Source organism: Triturus cristatus, chromosome 4_1 (genome assembly GCF_964204655.1).
Source record: "Triturus cristatus chromosome 4_1, aTriCri1.1, whole genome shotgun sequence".
NCBI lineage: Eukaryota > Metazoa > Chordata > Amphibia > Caudata > Salamandridae > Triturus > Triturus cristatus.
This window is the reverse complement of record NC_140585.1, coordinates 1,221,573,237-1,221,597,348: the sequence shown is the minus strand read 5'-3', so window position 1 is coordinate 1,221,597,348 and position 24,112 is coordinate 1,221,573,237. Positions and strand designations below refer to the sequence as shown.

The following is a 24,112-nucleotide window of genomic DNA, read 5'->3' as shown; positions in this document are numbered from 1 at the left end:
GATCTGAGTAACTACATTTGGTAACCCTAAAAAACAGATTTGTTTCCACAGAAAGGGATTTCAAAATCCTTACAATGTCATTTTTGTAGGGATCTAGATAATACTGAACTGCCAAATTACTTGGGATAAACAGTAGTCATAGCTATTATTATTTATTAATTTAATTTGAGCTTGGCCATGTTTTGTTGTAAATACATCTGATTGCAGTGGAATGTGCGCATCTTTCTCCCGTTTGTGAGCTAGCCTGACAATATGTTCAGGAATTCTTCTGTAATTTTTGAAGTTGTGTGTGCTCTCATAGCATGCAAACTAATTTGGTGTTCTACAGTACATCTGATGTAAATAAATTATTGATGTCAAATATATGTCTAGGCAGGTCATGGTCAAGATTCTGAGGATAACCACTGACTTTGTTAATTAATTACATTTAGGTTCATTCTAAATAAATGTGTCTTATATGGATATCCTGAAAATATGTCATGGACCCGACCCTCCTGAAGCTATACTGGTGACCCCTGATTCCCATGCAATGGCTGAGGAAATAGATCTCACCTTTTGGACCAATGGGCTTTGCCAATGCAGTTTACCGATGCGGCACAGCATCAGCAAAAAGAAAAATGGAAAGAAAGGCCTGATGACGCGACAGTCACATCATTTTTAATTTACAGATGCGTCACCGCGTTTGTGCACCCTCTACTGAATGACGCAGCTGTCATTTTCTTTTTTTTCTGTTTACCTTTCCATGATGGCAGGCACCACTTAGATCAGTAATTAAAATAATTCTTTATTTTGCGCAAACGTGCAAAATAGAAATAGAAAAGTACCAAAGGGATAGGGTGGGACAATGGAGGAGGGGGTAGGTGAGCAGGTGAAGTGAGGAGGGGGAAAGCAGTACAAGAGGGAGAGAGTAGCACTGGGACAGAAGGAGAAGCACACCATGGAGAGAGCAACATGAAGTACAGAGGGTTGGGGGATTTGGTGGGGGAGAAGCATACGAGAGAGAGAGCAGCACACATGGGGGTTACCAACAGAGGAGAGTAGGGAGAAGCATATGAGGGACAGTAACACGGAGCGCGGGCAGTGTGGAGGAAAAGAGCACGGAAGAGAGAGAGAGGGAACAGCTCATCAACACAGAGTCCAGGTAGGTAGTTGGCAGGGGAGGATCACAGGAGGGAGAGAGATGGAAAACACAAGCACTATCATAGAGAGCTTAAGCAAAAACAAAAAAAGAGCTTCCTCAAAGTAATTGAGCAGTGAAAGGATACAAGTCAACCAATCAAAAGAATGGGAAAGATGCTATGCTCTAGGGGCCATATGTATGAACACATTTTCCCATGGACACAGAATGGGTAAAACCCTTTGATACATATGGCCTTAGGTGAGGGACAAACACAAGAAGAGTGACAACAAAGCCACCTATGATAAGCAAGGGGCGGGCTGGGCTATAATGCCGCTGTCAGGTCACAGTAGGTGTTTCCCAAACCGGAGCCTATTCTGTTAGATAGCCCAGGCCTAAAATGCCATTTCCAGGCCTTCCACCTTAACAGGATCAGGCTAGTTCTGCCTTAAAAGAGGACCAGAGAAACCACACCTCCTCCCCTACCAAGCCTGACTCTCCGCCCTACACCAGTGACGCAGCTTTGTAGTATAAGCTGCATCGGGAGGGCATCACTGTGAGGAGCCACTGCAAAAGCATCCCAGGGACCGGAGCACTGCTAGGAAGATTAATGAGCTCCCCAAAAAAGAATCGCCCTCGACCCCATAGATTCATCTATTTATTTATACCCGGCGGCTTTTTTTGATCAGGGAGACAGAAACCTGCATCTTAGTACGAAAAACGCTGAGTGCCAAACGAATTCTCGCTGGAAAGAGCAGGCGGCAGGTGCGTCTGCCCAGCTTGCGTCCTATTTTTATCTGCCTTTTCCAGAACAGAGACGTGATTACCAATTATTTTTGGTTGCTTTCTGAAACATTTGAACTATCCCCGCCCGAGCACGTCCCGGCTTTTACTCCGAAAAGGTAGACAGACTGCTGATCATCCAGACTCTGACGACTGGGCTAAGCAAAATCGTATTTATATATTTCTATATAGATATTTACACGTGAAAATACTGCCGCTATATTTTTGCACCCCTCCTTCCCGCTGAGCGCAGGACCGGTCTGCCCTGTCCACCCAGGATGGCCGAAGCGAACGAATGCAGCATCAAGGTGCTGTGCCGGTTCCGCCCATTGAACCAGTCGGAAATAGTGAGAGGAGACAAATTCATCCCTGTGTTCCAGGGGGACGACTCGGTCATTTTAGGGGTAAGTTGCGGGTGAATTATGCGAGCATGCCCTGCCTGTCTCCCTTCTGCTGCAGTTCTTGGGGGGGAGGTGTAAGTGAAGAGGAGGAAGGCGCAGGAGCGAATGTCACTTTGAACTTTTACTTGCATACGTCGCCAGTGAAATAATTTGACATGATCAGTAATCATTTTCGCTTTCTTTCAGAGGCTTGTGGTTTAGGGTTGTTGTAACTGGTGCCCAGCTAACTGGCACTCCTGTTTGTTGTCAAGAAATGTATTCTTGTCCCTCGTTCCTTGTTTTCCTTCTAGACTTGTCTGTCTTTGCGTCGGTGGCTATTGTTTGGCTATGGTCTTTTCAATGCCACATATCTGTGTCTGCGCTGCTCATAGGTTTCCAGTGCAGTACGCGCAGTGCCCTCGCCGGCGGATGCATCTTCTAAGTGACTGGGTGTGGCTTGGACAGACTGCCCATGGCAGCGTTCAGCTTATATTTATTTTTCTCTAGGGGCACCGAATTCGAACGCATTTCTTTACACTAGAAGTCTGCGCCCGGGCTTCTTTGCACCCCAAAGGATCGGACCCAAGTTCTCCCTATACCAATTTGGTGCCATCACACGGTGTTGCCGACAGTCATTATTTTTAAAGTCTATTCGTTGCCTTGTTTCCCTAGTGGGTTTTAAAATACACCAGCCGTGCTGCATCGCCGCTCTGCCCTCTCTGGGGTGAGCGCGGAGGCGTCTGCTTCAGCACACAGCAACCAGGCATTCGGCTTCTGGGAGGAGGCCTGCAGGAAAGGGCAGCACTGCAGTGCCATGGAGGGGAAGCAGGCCGTCTTCGGCTCATAGGTGGACAGTCCGAAATACTGGAAGTTTTGTCAGGGTCTCCCCAGTCTTTCTCGCCCCGTCCTGCCTAGAAAATTCAATACATCAATCATTGTGTATGAAAAGGGTAGCACGCAACACATATGCTACCACTTCACAAAAAATAGGCACAGATTCGCAATTTGTCCTGAGTTTATTCACCTCCACAAAGAACAGAAGATGGGGCCTAATTCACCGGACAATGGAGTCCTGCACAGGCAGCCGGCAGTCCTCAGGCAGCTCACTAGAATAAGGCATAGGTGTGATGGGTTTCCCTCTAGGTAGGCCTAAAAAAACGTGAGTTAGGGCAGGGAGTGTCAATGAAAGAGGAATCAGAGCTAAGTGAGAGAGGTCAGAAGGTGACAGTAGGAGCGAGACAACATATATAGCAGTGAGGGCCACATCATAGGGACTACACTGAAGCGAGGAATAATAAGGCGGCTGAGCGAGAGAGGTTGTAGGATATGCTATGGGTGCTGAAGAAATCTTGAACCCCACTTGGGCTACCAAGCACTTTGTGTGTATTTTGATTTCATGGGTCCTATTGGGTTTATCTTCTTGGGGCTTGAAGGACATGCCCATGCAACCCTTGTTTTTCTTCGTAGACAGGCAAAAACGAGTGCCTATTATGCTAAATGCGATGGAGTCAAAACCTGTCCACTCGAGCCACACACTTACACTGTTCAGTTCCTTTTGGTAAGGCCACCAAATAAGGTGGCAGACAGCAATACATTTTCTTTACATTACCCTAGCCAATAACCTAGTTTAGCAGACGATCCAACCAGATGTGAAATTGCTGTATAGTCTATTCAGCCAAACGCTTTAGATCACATCCTGGTCTTGTCAAGGAGAATGGTGTCAAAGCCATTTGCTATCAGTGTTCAGCTTTTTAAATGCATAACATTATTTTGAGAAGCCTGATGAAGAACTAACAAGACCTTCCACTATTGCATGTGATAGTTGATATTTTTATTGCTGCGGCTAGTCTTCAAATTACTGTGAGGTAGAAGGATGATGCAAAATGTTCTTTTAGTGTACACCATGGATTAAATCTACTTCACTCATAAGATTGATATTGTTAATGGTTCTTCCATGCAATCATCCATCAAAAATGATTTATCATGGTCTTCACAGTGAATTATTTTTCTCATTTCCCTTCTCACGATGTTGAGAAATCTATTGGTGAAGGATTTTGATAATTCTCTGTGACTTGCAATATCACTTATCCTAAAATAAGTTACTATTCCATTACTATATAAGTTTTGTATCAATTACAACTGATTACTATGTGATGTATTATTGTTTACAATCTTTTACTCCTGAATTGTTCATCATAAAGGATTTCTCTATTTAGAGTAATATCACATATCGACACCTATCTTCCATTGCTTTTTGTCTCCTTCCTCTTTTTCTATTTTTTAATAAAAATGTTATATTCTTTGATAAATATCGTCTGCCTTTGGTCGAAACAAAGGAGCTGTTTAATAGTTAATACGATATAATCATTAGTGTATCATCATTTTTGGGTTCAAATTTTTTGTATGTTGATAACTCATATTTGTTTGTTTTTCATTTGGTAAAAAAAGTGTGAAACATTAAAAAAGGATCTTATATACTGCACAAAATAAGATGGGGCTGTCAAGGTGGCGTGCCTTATGGGAGTGCTAGTGGGTAATAATTGGTGAACTGAGCATTTCCTTTAAGTTCTTGCTTTGAGATGTGATTGGTAACGGTGAAGGGAAGGCGTGATTTGAAGTTAGTGTGATGGAAGAGTCATTTGAATGTCAATCTGGCACTTAATTAGATGTGTCATAAAAATGATTCACATGATAATGTAACAATTAATACTTAATCAATATAATCTGATTTAAATTTACTATCCTTTTACCAACTTGGGGAGAATGAAAGGACTGAATCAAATTGTTAGGTCTAGAGCTTGTAGCTCGAATGTATTCAACAACTCGTGTTGCATCAGATGTGTACACACATGTGAATGAAATGCTTGCGCTCAGGCTTCCTCACTCTTGGAGCTGTTATGTTTGTGCCCTCGTACCAGCAATCTAGCTTTGTTTGTATCACTACTCTCTATAACACAGGATAACAAGCATTTGCAATTCAATAGGTCTCGCATTTACAAGAGTTTAAGCTATTGGCATTGTAAATGAAAATGCCTTTTATTTATGTGTTGTTTTTAAAACAGATAAATAAAAGGCATTGCCATTTACAATGCCAATAGCATGAACTCTTGCAAATGTGAGACTTATTGCATTGCAAATGCCAGCGCTATAAAAAAAACTCAACAAGCATTAGGAGAGAGCATGTCCTGCCTGCAAGCCATTTTAGAAAATAATGCTTGAAGGCTGTAATTAACTAACCCCTCCCATGCGGGGCGGATTCCCCCGCTGTGCTGAGCGCTGCTTGCGCGGGCGTGGTCATGACGGAACGGTTCCGTCATGAGCACAGCTCAACCGACGCTCATGACGGAACCGTTCCGTCATGAGCACCGAAGGGGTTAAAGCCTACCGAGTAACAACACACGTAACAGGGCGTGTCGCCATTGGAGGTTACAAAATGAGACAAGGCGGTACTACGGAGGGACAACTAAACCTTTTGAACAGCCACCGTTGACAGTGGACAATGACACAATCCAATGAAAGATATAGGCGGAGAGTGGGCGGAGCTTCAAGTCCCTATCTTAATACAACATGCCTCGGAGAGCAGCGCATGCGCTGCCCAGGCTCGACCTGAAAAGGAGCTACAGGCATTTCCCTCCATTGTTTGCAGTCATAGACACTGTTTTAACCCTTAGCTTCAAAGTGCAATTTATCAACTATTGCACTGTTACAGTTACACATTTGTATCGCCATTCATTCGTTGATTAGCCCATTTGTGCCACTGTATAAGTAAAAAAAGTATTGGCTAAGCCAATACATCTCACCTTTATGACCTATTGGCTTTGTCTGTGGTATTAGCCATGCTGCACATTATACTTGATGTGCTGTGCAGCATGGCTAATAAACAGGGAAAAAAACCTATGTGGCCAGCTGCATCATTTTGTAGGTGCCCGCACCGGGCATGAATGCACCTACAAAATGACACTAGTATTTGTTTTTTCACCAATTCGAGTTGATCAGTTAATATAAAAATAAAAAGTAAAGTGAGCCGGTGGTGTAAAGAATGCAGGTGGGGGAAGAATGCAGATGGAGGTAGCAACACAGTGAGTGGAATCACAGAGGGCTGGGAAGCAGCAGGAAGGCAGGGGAAGCAGCATGGAGGGTGTGCGGGAGCAACACGGAGTGGAGAAGAGGCAAAAATCAACATGGACGGTGCAGGTGTGAGGGAAGCAACACAGAGGGTGTGGGGAGGGAAGCAAATGGAGACAAAGATGTGCAAACTGCAATTGTTAAAATGGTATGAAAATAATTGTGCTGAGAGAAGTGGGCAAACATGCTGAATGGTAAACTGACATGTATTTTCATAAAATGCTTATGAAAATAAATGTGCTGCTGGGAGAAGTGGGAGAACGAGGGAAGTGCATACACTCTTATGGAGTGCTTTTAGGAAAAAAAAGTTCCCTTAAAGCAGACATTTGTAGAGGGATAAAAGAAGCCAATCAGAGAGATGGTAAACAGGTTATGCGCCACGAGAGGGACAAAAATTAGATGGAAGGCATAAAACAAATAACAGCATCGAATAAACAGATAGAAAATAATGCCAGTGGAAAGCAATGACTATACCAGATTTTTGTGTAAGATGTGAACTTTGCTTCATTAGTCCATGCTACTAGTGGGATAAGGAAACGTTTTTAGACTCCAGTGATTCTTTTCTTTTATTTATGTGTGTATTTAAGGATTTATATAGTGCCATTTAGTTACTTTAGAGATCTGTATTTGCAACTGATTCTATGCTTTGGGAAACAGAGGTGAGTTAGAGTCCAGGTGTTGAAGGGGGTCCCTGTCTGATATACTTCATCATAGTTCCTTTGTACAAGATGTTAAACTGGAGGCGAGATGGTACAATTCCAATTTTGGGCCTCCCTGAGAGACATGTAGTTTGATTCTTTCCTGAGGCTTCTATTTAATGTGTTCCATTATCTGAAATCCTGAACTTTTATGATCATGCCCCATGTTCCATCCGATGATATGCTTTTTGCTAATTAGTTGCACCTTTACATTGTTGGGGATCCCTTTAGGCATGCAATCAGGCTGTGAGGTTTTACAAGTACATGAGTCTTTTGCCCCAGTATTGCTTATAGGAGTTCATGTACGTAAAGACTAGCCATATGTGAGCGTGTGTCCTCAAATTTAAAAGGAGAGTCAGGCAACCAGGGTTTGGAAGTTTTGCATACTGGAATGAGTTGTTTTGGGAGCCTAGGGTCCACAATGTTACATTCATCTGATTGCATCATCACCAAGGTTCTCAACAAAGCCACCTGCTTGTCCCGTCATGTGAGTGGAGGATACTTTGAAGGAGGAAGAATTGCAGGTTGATGATCTTGATTCCCAGATTGACTTGGGCATGAATTAGTCCTCTGTGTCAAAAATGACTCCTGTGTTCCTTACTTTTAAAGTCCTGGGAGATTGTGGCCCTAGACTGAAAAGCCACTCAAATGGTAGAGCGTTGAGTTCTTTTGCCACCCACCACCAGGATATCAATCTAGGTTCATTTCAAACATAGGAAGTTGTGCTTCCTCTACTGGTGTATGTGGGTGTGTAACCGAATCGCGTGAGCTCTGGTGTTCTTCTGGACTAAGGGGTGTTCACTATTAGTTCATAAAGACTACGTCAGTGATAGGCTTTCCAGATAAATTGTTGGAGATGATCAGATGATTATAGCATGGTTCAAACGTGAGGCAGACTTGGAAGTGGAAGTGAGTCCGATGCACACTGAAGCTTGTAGTGATGCAAACTTAGCAACATACAAAAATAGTAGTTCCCCTATTAGGTGGAGAACATTGACAAGAACACCAGTCTAGCAATCGCACTCTATTTAGCCAGTTAAAATGTCTGCATTGTAGCAAACTCGATGAAACTTGGCTCGGGTGGCTGATAATCACATGCCTAAATGGAGCCAGAGTTTTCTTTCTCTTTTGCATTATTTATGAATCGCAATGTTCACACTGCAGAATTTTACTTGTACTGCGTGCCTTGGCTCTGTCTCGACTGAACAATATTTCCAGGATGCGCTCTAATGGGCTCTAATGGGAGCAAAACAGGTCAGGATTTGCTGTCACTCTTTCCAAGCAGGCTTGAATTATATTTTACAAATAAAGGGGAGCTATAGAGGTAAATACATCACGGGTGCCCTCCACTCAGACCATTCATTCATAATAATAGCCCTTGGCATAAATTGCACACTTAATACTTACTACATGCCCCCCCTATTATTTTTCATTTAGGAAGGGAACGGTTCTAGTTTCTATTCAGGAACAACCCCAATGTGTGTGCTACAATTAAAAAGACAGATCCTGTGCCTAGGGATAAACCATAACATATGTAAAGAAAGTATATATAAAGATATAGTTTTGCCTCACATAAGCAACCACCCTGGAGCTAATTGTCAGGTTCTCACCAATTTTCTCACTTAGTCATCATCTTCAACTTTTCCTATATATACCGAGGAGCCAGCCCATGAACAAGATCAGAAGAATGTTGTCTGTGTTATCTATATAACCCTATCGTGTATGGCACACATCTCCAAAACCCTCTCATCGCCATCAAATAAGCAGGAGAAAACTTTCCTCACAAGAAAAAATATTACAAATTATTTGTGTGTGTCATGTAGCAACCGCCTTTAATTTCTCATGCCCACCCTCGTGATTAAAAACAACCTACCATGTTTAGATCCTTTTAAGAAGAAAGGCCGACATGTTTCATTGCCACCCTTAACTTACTGGGAATTTCATGAGGGCATGAAGACCTTGTTTCACCCTTGTGTGCACCGGACCTGTGTATTAAACGAGATAAAAAGGAGGACAGACAGAATAGCAGACACATATGAGTCAAGAGGTATTATTATTAAACTTAGTGGTAATAATTTTATCGCCCTTAGTGTGACTGAAAGACTGGATTCGCACACCTACAAGCTACATGTAGAAACCTTCTTTAATTAAAAAAAATAAGTATTTTTATTAATTTTTAGCATTGTCCTTTTGTCAGCCCATTTCTGTCATCATCAACAATTTGGTTTCTCTACACTGTTTTGGAATACAATATGTTCCATCAAGGAGATGCGGATAACAACATATACACTGGGGTGTAATGATATGCAATCTGGTGTGAGTGTTCTGACAGTTCATACCTGTACATTAAGGATAAGGAGCTCTTGACAAGAGGCAAACGTGTGTAAACATGTAATAGAAAAAAGTAAAGGTAATAACATTTTCTGGGTCTACTCTACAGGCAGTGTATGCGTTTAAGGTGTTTAGCGAGTGGGGGTGGGGGGTGTAACTCATCTCTCTCCAGTGCATAGTTATGGAACGTTGAGCAAGCACCAGTGCCAGGTCCAGGAAACTGGCGCTGACTCTCCGTGCCTCAGGCATGTGTATAGGTCCAACAGCATTTCCCCACTGACGGCCACCCCCAAAGGTAGACAAGATCTGCAATGTCTCGTGCATTGGTGGTTCAGTGTTCTATCCCTCCATTGGTCCCCCAGAGAGCCTCACAGAGCAGCAGAAACCAATAACTGGTACTCCGGGAAAGATCAGGCTCAACTATGTTGTCAAATTCCTTGAGTTTCCGGTCCTCATAATAGTCCCTCACAGTGTGAATTCCCACCTCCTTCCACATTTACATTTGGCGAGCCATAAAGTACCCACCCTTGGGGCTACGGATGTCCACCAGAGGGAGTGCTGGCGAATACAACTGAGTGCCCGGTACCTTTTGGGCTACCATCTTCCCGCAACATAATGGAATCCTAGGAGGTTTAGGGTGTGCAGAGGCTCTCAATTTAAAATTCAATAGCAGAGCAAACAATACAACTTCCTTTCTCTCCTCGCCTATGTTGCTCAAGTATGCCTTCCGGTGATTGTCAAGCCATCTAGCCAGCCACAGCAATTGTGCTGCAAGATGGTACAGTTTGAAATCTGGAGCCCCAAGCCGGCCCTCCCGCAGCAGGCTTTGTGGAACAGTTAGGGTTACCTCTGCCTACTTCCATCCCATATCAGCTCCCCAACAACACACACATGGGTATATTCACAAGAACGTGTGCTAAACATCACCAAAAAATGCTAAGGCAACTTTACACATCGCAGCCTATCGCGGGAAAATAACCCAGTGTCAACGTGGAATTCACAAGACTGCGGTATCATGCGATAGTCTGCCGAAAACGCGGCCAATGTCCGTGATACTACCACCTCGACGGAGATAAAAACACAAACTTCAACGCAAAAAAACATGCGATGGGCCAAATCGCGATGAGGAAATCAGCGATAAGCAGCGCCAGGCCTGCAATACACACATGGCAGGTGGGAAAAATCACTATAAAAGTAGAAAAAACACTCTAACACAAACTAAACAACACCCATGCACCAGGGCGGCAGCCGGAGCATGCGCAGAGGTGGAGCGCAACCCCACAAGCACCCCGGACGACCAGCCTGGGACCTCGGGCACAGGGAAGGGCAAGGACAAGAAGAAGAGGAAGATGAAGTTCAGTCTGCAGGAAAACAGGATCCTAGTCACGGAGGTGATGGAACACCATCAACGACTGTTCGTATCCTCCAACGTGTCATTGGGCACCAAAAATGAAATATGGCGGGACATCATGGACAAGGTGAATGCCATCGGAGAGCACAAGAGGTCAATGGACGAGGTCAAGAGGCGATGGACTGACATCAAGCGCAAGACCAAGGAGAAATTTGCAGCCAACCAAAAAGCAGCAATGCAGACTGGAGGTGGGAGCCCAGCGCCACAGCTCGTGCTGGATGACATGGAGGAGCTGGTGTCAACAGTCATCAGTGTGGAAACTGTGGCCGGAGTCGGGGGACCGGACACTGCTTGACAGGACACAACACCACAGCAACAGGGTGAGTAACCACCAGGTACTGGGGGGACGGGTGGAGATGGCCACAATGGCACACATGCACAATCAAGCAGAGCACAGTGCACACCCACAATGACTCTGGGTCATGGCCCTGATCTACAGACTGTCACAATGTACAATGCCATGCTGTCTGAATGTCAACATGTACCATGCAGCTACATACATGTGGGCACCTTATAATACACCATCTCCCCTTCACATTGCGAGGGCACCGTCAACACCTCCTGCAGAGCAGTCCCAGCCACTCTTCACTGATGACGAGGAGGACACCCCCAGCATCGACACCCAAGCCCTCCAAGACATCATTGACATCATCCGCAACTCACCTCCAGGATCAGGGTAGCCCAGCTGCATCGAGGAGACCACACCCACTATCCAAACCACCCAGCAGGAGGCACCCACAGCTCCAGCAGTCTCCCAAGACCCCCAGGAACAACACATGGCCTTCCAACGCCATGTGCTGGAGGGCCAGAGGAAGACGGCTGAGCAGGTGCGGGTGGGGTTCGACATCATGTCTACCAAACTGGACGCCATCCATGGGTGTATAGACCCGCTCCATGGTCTCCAACGAGTCCTGACTGACATCACTGGAGTCAAGATGCGGAGAGAAGAACACCTGTCAGCTCAGAGTGGCTCCAGCGATACCAGCCGTGAGCTGGCACACATGCGAATGCTCATGGAGGACATGGTGCGGATGGAGGTGGAAAGGATGGCAGCCACCGCTGCACATTAGCGAAATGTATCTGGGATCTACCATGCCCTGCAGATCCTCATCATGGCATTGCTGTTACAAGGCGTGGCGCTGATGAATGCTGCTGCCCCCACACCATCCACATCTCCACCCCCTGGTGTGTCAGTGCCTCACAGTGTGGCAGGGGTATCCACTCCGGCACCTGATGTGTCACTGCCACACAGTCCGGCCGACAACCTTCCTCCGTCCCCTAATGTGTCAGTGGCACACAGTGCCGCAGCCGGTACTGCAACACCCACAGGTGGGGCAGAGCACACATCCGAAGACCAAGACGTGGATGGGTTTGAGTTCAGAAGGAGGCACTAGCATTCATTTCCACCGCCTGGCCTGTTTCTGCTTGGTGCCGCACATGGCCCCATGACCTTCCACTGCCCCCCGATACACTCCGCTGCACTCCGCTGCACTCCGCTGCACTCACCTTGGACCGCGACATGGACTGCCATTTCCTGTTCGATGACAAATGACACAGCGACCAGACTGCGGACTGCACCCTTCCTCTTCCGCAGTACTTGTCATCCCCGGATGGACTCTGGCTGGCCTTCCACGGGCCCATATTGAGTGGTGTGCTTGGCATGGCCCTGTACCGCTCCAGCTGCAAAACTCCACTGGATGTGCAATAAACATCCAGTAACGCACTGCTGTGTCATGTCTTACATCATTCATGTATGAATGCGTGGATGGATGTAGGGACAGTGATTTCCCTTACGTCAATGATGCTCATCTAGTGGGATGCCAGTCACAGTGTGCTACATTGCCTATTGTGTTCCGGGTGCCGTGGACACTACAACAGGGACACACACATTAGTAACTTCCTTGTTCGGACATGGACTGAACCACACCCAGAGCCCCCAAGTCATTGTTGCAAGCCCTGAGCTTGTCCGGTGTACGCCAGGCCAGCCCACTCCGCTTACGCTCTGAGGGTGGGCCCACATAGCTACCTGTCGCAGGCGTACTCGCTGGTGGTGTGCAGGTCACTGGTCTAGTTGTCAGCATGTCACGGCCACTCCCTGAGGGCAGATTTGCACACACACCACACCCATCTGGCACAGGCATCACAGGCCATATGACCCCGCAAATATAAGGGGCCGACAATGTCACATTCCCCTCTGCCAGTGGTGACTGGATGAGGGATGCTCCACGGTTCTCAATCATAATGGGCTCATGAGTTGTTGCGCACAGGGTCAATGGCACCCGAAGCCTTGCGGCCGTCAGGGGCCTACCACCACATGGCGCTGACTGGGGTTGCACAGGGTTAGTGGCACCAGAAACCTTGCGGCCATCACAGGCCTACCACCTCGTGGCGCTGACTGGGATTGCACAGGGTTAGTGGCACCGAAATAGCTGAGCGGATGTGCATCCTGCGATGATGACGTGTGCACTTATGTGGTCTTCGCCATTGATGACTCAGGACTCAGCGTCATATGTGGGACCTGCTGGGCCGCGGGTCGGGTCTGCATGATGTGGACCATACGATGGTGGCGGAACTGGGGCCTGGAGCTTGAACGGGCATGTGGTGTGCCCACTGATGGACACACCGGTGGCATCAGGTGAGCAGTGGGGCCTGGGTGCGCAGGGACGGCGGTGTCTCTCTCTCTCTCTCTCTCCCTTCCCTTTCTCTCTCTCTCCCTTCTTTTCCTTCCCTCTCTGGCTTTCTTTCCTTCTCTGTTTCTCTGTGTCTCGCTCCTTTGATGTGCGCAAGACACACGTCCTGATTTTGTGCTTTATTTTCCAGGCTGTGACATTGAGTTGTCCCTGACGGACCCGACAGGAGTCTTCCGCATTGGTGTTTTGTGTTGTATTTCAAAACATTTTTTGGTTGTTACTTCAGTGCTGTGTGACTGTTTCTCGTTCTTCTGGCCACACGTGTGTTTATTTTTGGCAATGTGCGTCATCATGCGCTTTTTGTGGCTCTTGTGTCGTGCACGGTATGTGTATGTCCGGGAGGGGGGGCTGGGGTGGTTGCGGGGGGTGTTGTGGCCCTCATGGGCTTCCGCGTTGCAAAATCATTTTCTCCATGGCATCTGTGGGACTTCCGGTGTGGCTCTTGGCTGGGCTCCCTTTTATGCTGCAGGTAGTCATCCTGCTTAACACCAGCAAAAGGCAGGTGTTAATTCCCTGCTGCTACCGCGGCTTATCGCTTATTTTTGTTTCGCTTCGCAGATCTGGCAGGGCGTTGTGAAAGTGGTGTTGTGTTTTTTTTGTGTGTTTTTGCACGGGCACGCCTACTCTGCATCTCATTAGGGTTAATTGGTGGTGTCCACCGTGGAGAAAAATTTTGGGGCAGTCATCGCAGGAATACTGGCGATGTCTGCAGTTTGCACCGGCTTGTGAATGGGGTGTTAAATCTATCGCCACTTTTGATGAGTTAAGGTGGAGATAAATCAGAGATAAGTCCTTGTGAATATACCCCACAGTATTCTAACCCAGGAATGGGGTAGCCATATCGGAAGGTTTGCAAAGTGATATAATAGTTGCAGGAGCATTACTATTTTGGACAGCGTGAGTCTGGCCTTTATGGACAGTTCAATTGAGCGCCAAATTTCTACGCTGCCCTACAGAGCACACAGCGTTCCACCCAGATTATCCCCCAGGTATCCTCATCTTTGTGGTATATATTCAGTCCCAAGTATTGAAAAGATATGGGGTTCCCACTTGATGCTCACCCATAATACTGCCGTGCACAGTTCTGGGGATATCAGAAATGCACATGTTTTGGACCAGTTGGTGCATAAACCAGTTTCTACACAGGTCCTCAAGCAGCTTCATGCTCAACTCAACACCCTACCCAGAATCTCACAGGAACAGAAGGATGTCCTCTGCATAAAGTCAGACAGTGTGCCGCCATCATGCAGAAGAATACCACTTCCTTGGCCCTCCTTTCTTGCTATGCTGGCAAATGGTTCTGTCGCGAAGAGCATAGGCGATAGAGAGCAGCCCTTTTGCATCCCTGAGGACATCAAATGACTCAGATATACATTAGCCTGTTTGGACCTGTGCCGATTCGGAGATTAGGGTGGCCCATCTAATCCATCTCTCACCTAGTGCCATACATTCCAACTCTGCATGCAGGTAATCCCGCTGGATCGTATTAAACACCTTTTGCAGGTTCAGCAAGAGCATAACCGCATCCGGGTTTACGTCTGCAGGGAGCTACATACAGAGAGTTGAAGATGGTGCTGAATCCACTGTGCTATTTTACAGGCATGCAGATTTTTATGAATCCCTGAATCCCTTTGTTATGACATGAAGATGCAGAGCTTGATACCATGGTATTTTAGTGATTCATTTCAATGCAAGTCATACCGTGTTCTGAACCGATGGCATGCAACTGTAGCCAGCTGGCCTCACAAGTACATACAGAGCAGGGTTTTGCTTAACCTCTTTTAGAGATGCAGATAATGTTGTCAGTGAGGGCACAGCTAACTTCTGCTGGATAAAGTTTATTTCCAAGATTCCGTCACCGATAGAGCTGTCCTGTTGTTAAGGCTCACACTGCTGATAGGATGCATCCATTGATATAATACTCGGAGGCATCTTCAGTCTCCTGGGGCCATATTTCTCGGTCAGGTGCATTTTCTTAAGGCTTCGGCTAATGGATTTACCAGTCCATTTAAAATAGCAGAGTTACTAAGCTCCGAAGCTCTCTGCCAGTTGATGTCTCAGGCACCTGAGTGACTCATATATCTTTCAAGTACTGTCGTTCGCTTATGGTTCTGTTCCATTCTCAGAATTCTAGCTTCTCAGCCCCAAAATTGAGCTCGCCGTCGATTTTAAATTTTAAAATCCTGTACCAGCATCTTTCTAAATTCACAAGCCTGCTTCTTTATGAAAAATGTAGGGCTTTAATATCCTGAAAGCAAATCAGAAAATGACACTAAAAATCACATTCTTAGAAGAGGATGACTTGAGGCGTTATTAAACATTTGCAATACACTAGTTTGCTTTTTTAATTGGTTTCCAGTAGCTTTTACACCACTATTCGTATAACATATATATATAAGTTAAATTTGGCCCTGATGATCTTGAGTTGAGTGAACCATCTGAAGATACACCAGAGCAATGTATGTGACCATTCATTTTAAGAAGGCATCCCCTACTTTTTACCCAGAAGCGCAGATTCAGTATTTTGTCTAACTACATTTTACACATATATCTTTAGTAAGCCACACTGAATATTATAGTATCCAGTATCAAAACATTCCTCAAGGGGCCGGCTCTCCGGGCTCAGCTGAGAGCTAATACTATAATATTCACTGCACTGTAGAATCTCGCCCCATAATGCTTTGCTGGGTCTTTCGTTGGCATTTTGCCCATAACTTTACTTGGGGTGGTCCTAGGAGGATGGGACCACCACAATCGTTGAGCATGATATGCTGTTTGTGTTCAAGGCATCTGCGTGGTCCTCTTCCCTAGGTTAGGGGGGACCACAAAATCATCACCTCTCTCATTGCCTGATATTTTTCAAAGTTCACTTTTGTGAATTGGTAATATGCTTTTTAGCATGTAAAGATAAAGTTGATTTATCAAAGAGTTGTGGGTGCAATAGCTTACTGCAGAGTTTGTGTGTGAATTCCATGGTATGCATATTAATTAAACAGAAATCTTGTGTTTTCAATGTAATGCGGATTAATAAAACAGAACTCCGCAGTCTCCGAGTTCATTGCCCACGGTTAATTTAGATCGTGATATCCGTCACATTTGTGATGGAGTATTACATGACGCTGAGATCTAAATCAGGCCCCTAAGGACCTAATTTAGATATTAGCGGATGCGTTAATACATCGCAACGGGTACGGATATCCCGTCCGCCCAAAAATAAACCCCATAATATTCTATGGGATTTAGATTTCAGCAGACAGGATGTCTGTCACCGTTGTGACGGAGTAACCCATCTGCCGATATTTAAATCAGGCCCTAAATCCCTTTGTGCATCTCTTTAGTTTCAAAGCAATTTAATACATTAACCACGTAGTTATGGGTTAGCCTGTACACCTCAGTCGCTGATGTCAGGCAGAAACCATGGGCCTTATTATGAGGCTTTGCGACAGTTTTGCGCTTCCGGTATGTCACTTTTCGTGCCGCATCAGCGGCGTAAAACATGCCTCCTGTTGCACCCTATTTACAAAGTGACACATCTAAGCAGATGCGTCACTTTGCAAACCCCTGCGCTACATTATACCTGGGTCAGGTATAATGTATGCAGGGTGGGCGTTCCCACGTAATCTATGAGATTTCACTGTGCCACTTCTTGGGTGCAAATGCGTCAATATCTTACGCCTGCCTCACAGCAGGCGTAAGACTGACGCAGGCCCTTTCACATGGGGCTTGCCCCATGTGAAAGGACAAATTGCTGGAGTTGCGTCACTTTTGTGACACACTCCAGCAATGCGTCACTTTTGCGCCTACAGATACGTCAGAAATACTGACGTATCTGTAACTCCTTGCGACATGATGCGTCATACAGTAAATATGACGCATCCATTATGTCGCAAGGAGGGCGCACTGAGAAGTGACGCATTGCTGCTTTCACGCAGCAATGTGTCAATTCTCATAAATGAGGCACCATGTTCTTGCATTATTTATCGAAGGGTCTTCCCAAAATTATTTGATATAAAAGCAATCTCCTTGGAATTATATGAGGTCTGCCAACACACATTTGCACAGGGATGTTATGAGTTAGTGTTATGTACTGTTATGTGTAATGTCATGTTACTGTTTACAGCATTTAGTGTCGAGAAGTTGGATGTGCAGTATTTTTCACATTGCACACTTGGCATACCATCTGATAAGATAACGCCCTGCTTTGTATGCTATGAAGTTTGGTCGAGTAGTCTGTGCTGCATCCCTTTGCTGTAGACAGCACATGGAATCTTCTACGATAAAAAAAATCAGACAGCGCTGCCCACGGCAATCTTTTCTATTCCACTCTGCAATATTATGGGACTGTTTGTGAAGTGTTTTAGGGATCTGGAATACAGTGTCCCCCCTTTGACCTAAAACACAGGTAAATAAAAACGTATTAAAAGTTAAAACAAAAGAAAATGTTCACAAACTATTTAGGATAATTGTAGGCAGTTGGATATGATTTTCAGAACATAATACAATGGAAGTTTATGAATGTCCATGAATTTAAGAATTAGTTTCAGCTACCAACACGGCACACCTGCTGACACTGCTCAATTTAACTAGAGTATTACAATCGAAATCTGCAGGGTCAATCAGTGCCTAAAAGAGAGATATGGATATATACTGCAGTGTTAAGAAGATTGAACAACATTTACACTCTGGAGGTAGTGATGGTGAACGTACATCTTCCACTGAGAAGACAGATCAGTGTTATAATACACATGGGATACATTTAGAAAGCAGTGCCAATTCTCAGTCGAGGATGTCTTGTGGAGCCTAAAGATTATCTGATCCAGTTCACCACTGATGAAATTCATATTTTGTCTTGTCCAAAGGAGCTAGCTCCATCTTTCCGATTCTGTGCAAGCATCGGAATAAAGAGTTATGCTTTACTTCTTTTACTTTATAGAACTGAGTATCTTCAAACCTATATCAAACTGCATATTCCAAGGCAAATCATGGTTTAAACTACGTAAACGCATCAGGGGAATAAGTTGTTTGAACAGAACACTTTATACAGCGTAATGGCTCCTTAGGCTTGAGGTCTAGTCTTTTTCTTTGCTTCTCATCAGCTCTAAATAACTGCCATTTGTTTTTGTTTTTTTCTGTTTTGCATCATATCTATTGTTATTGTTTTAGACTGTCCTTTGTCTTGAATAACGCCCTATCTACACTTCATTTCATGCCTTTGGTGCTGATTATGGTGTTGGTTCATTTTCACATGGTACAATAATAGGTTTCCTACAGAAATTGCAGACACTTCAAGATGATGGACTCCATCTTCTGATGGATGTTCTTCTAAAAAAGAGAATGGATGTTCTCATGTTAATTTTTGGTTCTTCATAAGATATAATTATGGAGTAAGATTCCAGTAGACATAATGGGGAGGGAAATGCTGCAAGTTTTCCTCTGGTGGAGAATAGGGATGTGTGGGTTACAGTTACATTTCAATTGCATCGAACGTCCTGGGGGTTCTTTTGAGGAAAAGCGCCTTTCTCAAGACAAAGCTAAATGCTTTCCGCGTGTCATGACAGACAATATAGCTGCATGAAAGTACATCAACAGCTTGTGACGACTTTATGATACCTCGCAGAACTGGCAATAGGTTTTTGCCACTATTGCCTTACCATCAGGTCACACAGATGGCAGAATGTCCTCCAGGACACAATTGTGGTTTGCGATTAGAATTTCCACTTTCAGAAGACACCATTAACTGAAAACTGGATCCAATTGGTTTTTTTTTATAATTGCATGCTGGTGGATTTGCCTTACCAACTTTTTGCTTCCTGCATGCACATTGAGCTTCTGCAGTTCTATAGTTGGAGACTGTATATGGAAGCAATGGTACTGGGTGCCTCCTTGTAGGACTGGCCAGATTCCTGGATTATGACTTTCCTTTGTTCATGGTGATCCCAAGAGTGACCATGAAAGTTTGGCGATGGAAGGCAGATTCACACTTTTCACTCCACTGTGGAGATCTCAAACCTAATTTCCAGTTATTCTGGAACGTCTACCTCTTCCCCTTCTCAGATCCTTTTAACAATACATTTGAACGGTTCTGACACTTACCCTGGGACGTAAGAATCTGTTAAGGGTTTTACATCATGTGGCAAGTCCTGGCCTTTCTCAGCAGACTTCGTTTTACATGTATCAAGCAAGGGCAGGCAGCACAAACAAGGAGTATAGATCAGCATAGACTCAACGATCCAATTGACAAAGGAAATGAGCCTGAGTTACGTGGGCACAGGTGTTGTGAATGGTCTTAATTCTTTTTGTCTAAAACATATGTATGTGTGTATATGTTGGAACTCGTACTGCACAAACCTAGCTGAAGGGCAACAGAGTGCTGAACATATGCAAAGGCTAGGGGGGAGTTAAAACATTGGAGGTACAGAAAGAGAGCTATTGTGTCAGGGCCTAGTGTTCCTTGAAGAGATGTGTTTTTATGTTTTTTACCTGCATTTCCGGAGGTTAGGTGCTGTTCTCATGTCAGTGGGTATATTGTTCCAAATCCAGTGAGATCAAGAAGGCTTGTTTTCTGTTTATTTACTAATTGCGTTTTATGTGATATCTAGTCTGGCATGTTTGAAATTCTGGTTTGGTAATGTCTTCCAGTAATGGTTAGTTTGTTAGTTACGTGGGTTGGGGCCATTTTTCTAAGGGCCTTGTAGGTGATGGAGTTGGGTTTGAAGCTTTTGTAGGATGGCAGATGGAGCCAACGTTGTTCCATTGTGCTGGGGCATTAATGGGTGAATATCTTCAGCCTATCCTAAATAAGGGATACCTTTAAAATGTGTCAGGGTAGCGTCTGGAACTCTACTGCGCAAAGTGTTGCCACTGGCCATGTGGCAGAGGACCAGGTCTCGCAGTGTTGTCCTTAAATCCTCTTCTGGGAGATAAATGTAAATGTATGTGTTTTTGTAAAGCGCACTGCTGCCAAGGCGTCGTGGCCCTGTAGACCGCTGGGGAACCTGTCCTGGCTTTAATCACAAGGGAGATAGCCTCCCTAATAGCTAGGCCATTGTTCAGAGAGAACCTGAGAGAGTTTGAGCTATTGGCTTGGGAAGGATTAGCTCAAAAGGTGGTGAATATATACAGGTCAGATATTTCTACTGGTGATATCCATATGTCAGGTACAACAGTGGGAGAGCATACTCTGGTTTGAAAATAATTTAAAGGAATCAGACAATCCTGACTGAACCCAAATATCCCCACCTCGGGCATGTGAAGAATGACATTCGATTTTTGAGAAGATGAGCAGGCAATGAATACTTCCCCAGGAAACATTTGCCATCTATACAGATTATTTTGCATTGCCTTAGTTGATGTAGAAGAGAATTGGATGTTAAAGCTTTAGAGATGGATGGTGGGATTTTTACTCTAAAAGGCTAGTGTTTACTATCACCACAGTTACAAAATCCAGCACTCGCTCCATAATTTATCCTAATTTCCAAGAGGGTCCAACTTTATGTGGGGTGAAATATCTGAAGGTCTAGGTGGAGATTATAAGGTGTACATACCTAGAGGGGTAAGACAACGGCTCATTTAAATCAGTAAACCATATGTCCTGGTCCCTTCAACATTGGCTAGATGGGCGAAATGGATTATGACTGTAGCGGAACACGGAGACCGGTCTGCCACAAAGGAGGCCAGCCAGTTCCAGAGTTGGTTACAGGTACTGATATCCTTGAGCTTTTTCAGTAAAATGTAGTTTGTGACTGTGTCGAATGCAACTGGCAGCTCTTAAAAAATGTGTACTGCTGACAGAACTTGATCCAGAAGGGCTATCAAATCTTCTGTGACTGCCAGAAAGGCAGTTTTAGTATTGTAGCTGGGTCTGAATCTCTAAGAGATTGTTGGTCTTGACAAAGTCCATGGGTTGGTGGTTAATGTGTTTTTCAGAATTTTGGTGGCAGGTGTAATAAGGAGGTAGGCCCTTAATTATACAGTAACTGTAGTCAACAAAAGTTTGAGGAGGTCTCTGATAAGCAAATCAATAGTGTACCTACCTAGACACCTAATTTTCAGGAGGGCCCGGGTCTTCTTGAGAGCAGGATCTACAAACCTGTAAAGCAAGAAACGTGTCCTCTGGAGTTATCAGGGGGGAACTTCCCCACAGTGATACCTAATTCAGGGTCACAATTGGTAGTTATCCCATAGTCTGGGGATGAGCGTACCGAAAAGCTGACATAGATCTTCATTATTTTATTGTGGAAGAATTCATCCAGTTCATTGCACCAATTCTTAGACGGTATGATTTTCTGTTTTAGGGCCTCAATATCCACACATTTTCCTGCTGCATAATTAGAAGATTCGATTCAATATAGGAGTTGCTGGCAGGGCAAAGCTGTTTGTGGTATTTTCTTAGCACTAGTTTGAAATCCAATTTGGGATGTGAGTGGTAGTAGTCTCTCCGAATCTGCTTTATTCTCTTGCATTTCTATTTTTTTTTGAGGTGGTGAGCCTCTGAATATCAAAGGATGGAGGCTCTATGGTGCTGCTTGGGTGGAGAGGAAAAGGGGAATATCTGATGGAGTGCTGCCACATTTCATCTATTCAAAGTGTTGGCTTGCATCACTGGATCTGACTAATTAAACATCTAAGTGCATCTGTAAAATTAACATCCGTCAGTTGAGACCAAGCCCCGTAGGTCGGCAAAGTTGTGGGAGCCATTTCCTGGAGGAATCTAAGCTTATAGAAAACAGAACTGTCAGAATGATCCGATCAGGGCACTGGAAAGGGAGAGTCACAGCTTAGAGATATTACAATGGTAAAGATATGATCCAGCATATGGCCTCGTTGTGGGTGTGGAAATTCCATTTCTGCTCTAGTCTGATGGAAAGCAAGGCATAAATAAAGCCTTTTGAAGATTTGTTAGGGTGTATTTTAGGATCTCCTAAAATGGTAAAATTGGTCTATTTAAGGGCCAAAAGGGGTTGTGCTCACAGCCAGAGAATTAACAACATTTTCCAAAGGACCCGCAGGATGGTAAATGGGCAGTCCAGAAAATGAGAAGCATTTGAGATTAAGTGAAACCATTAAGACTTCTGTTGGACCCAGGTCTAGTAGGGGTAGTTGTACAGGTGAATTGATCAGAGTGGATGATATCTATGCCCTCCTAGGTTTACTAGGCCTATTAAGGTATTGGTTGAGATAGCCTGCTGGAATAGTATCGGCTATATTTGGGCAGAGGAGTCTTTTAGCCAAGTTTCAATAATGGACAGTGCTTATGATTTATGTTCCATCATATATTCCTAAATATAAAGACTGTGTTTAGACAAGGACGTAGTGTTAATAAGTATGAATTTGGCTAATGATAGGGTGTTATCATAAGGCGGAGGTCTCCTTTGTTGGGGGAAAGGACTTGATTGGCAGATTAAAATTGTTTGATGTCACACCATAGTTTCTACATGAAATGGGACCTAACTAGGTATCGGTTAAGACAATGCAACAACTTTTTGCCCTATTGCTGTTGTTAAGTTCAATCAGTTCCTTACCTGAACATTTATTTTGGATGGGGAAGTCTGCCATGAAATGGCATGGGGTCCTGGCTCTGTGTGCGGACATGCTTGCTTTTGGGAGCCTTTGGAATACCTACTATGCGGACAGTAGCACTTCTAAAAAGAGGGCGCCATGACCTACGGGTGTGATGACATGCCACAAAACTAATTTGCGTCACAGGGAATTCGAGCGGTTGAAATATAATGTGGCCAAATTGAAGGGGACTGGAACTTAGCAACTCCTGTGTTCTTGTACAGACTGCTCTACCAGGCAAGGAAATCAAATTAAAATAACAGTCCAAAGGTAAAAATATAATAATAAAAAGTGATGATGGACTCGTCTCCGGTGAGTCTGGTGTTCTAGGAGCCAGACACCTCCTCCTATTGAATACAACAAAAACAAAGACGAAATGTGCAGTGTTAGGAGGTTCAGACTGGCGGGCACCCAGAGCACAGCCCACAGTGATCCCTCAAAGGAGGTACACATTATAAGTTTCCTATTTATATTGGTTGAGCAGAAACAAATGGTTCCACCAAAACTGGTATCACATGGAGAGTAGTAACTCCATGGACCCTATTCACAAACTGCAGTTTGTAATACGATTAATAGTACTCCAATAGGACTACTTACATACTATGGAATGCTGTTCACAATCCTACACACAGAGGTCTCCCCCACCTCTCTTAACATTTATGTGCGGAACTCCCCCCCCCTCGATTGTGGAGATCTCTGCTCACATACAGGTTTTTGTAGTAAATGTGGGAGGAACAGCAGGAGTGGCTTGAAAATGGGGAATACTTACTATTAAAAGGGGAGGTTTGGGGAGGAGTTAAGGGAGGTTTTTGAGGGGTTACAGGTTACATGAAGGACATGCATAAGAGGTGGCTGTAACTGGTGCAATCGTCTCTAGTGTGATTAAATGTAAATACAGCAAAATTACTTGTAACAATGCGTAATTACATGAGCAGCATAATCGAGCATTTAGCACTATTTGTTTTTACTGCAAATTGCACACTCACATTCAAAATGGGCCAGAGGATGCATAATGCGCT

At 44.6% G+C, this 24,112-nt stretch overlaps 1 protein-coding gene across 1 annotated transcript in view; it reads left to right on the top strand.

The window, feature by feature from the left end:
- The first annotated feature begins 1,655 nt into the window (after positions 1 to 1,655).
- KIF5A (kinesin family member 5A) overlaps positions 1,656 to 24,112 on the top strand; it is an 800,696-nt gene continuing 778,239 nt past the window's right edge. The window contains exon 1 of the mRNA XM_085654600.1: positions 1,656 to 2,304. Coding sequence (XP_085510726.1) covers positions 2,179 to 2,304 — 126 coding nt within the window. The 5' untranslated portion in view covers positions 1,656 to 2,178. The remainder of the gene's footprint in view (positions 2,305 to 24,112) is intronic.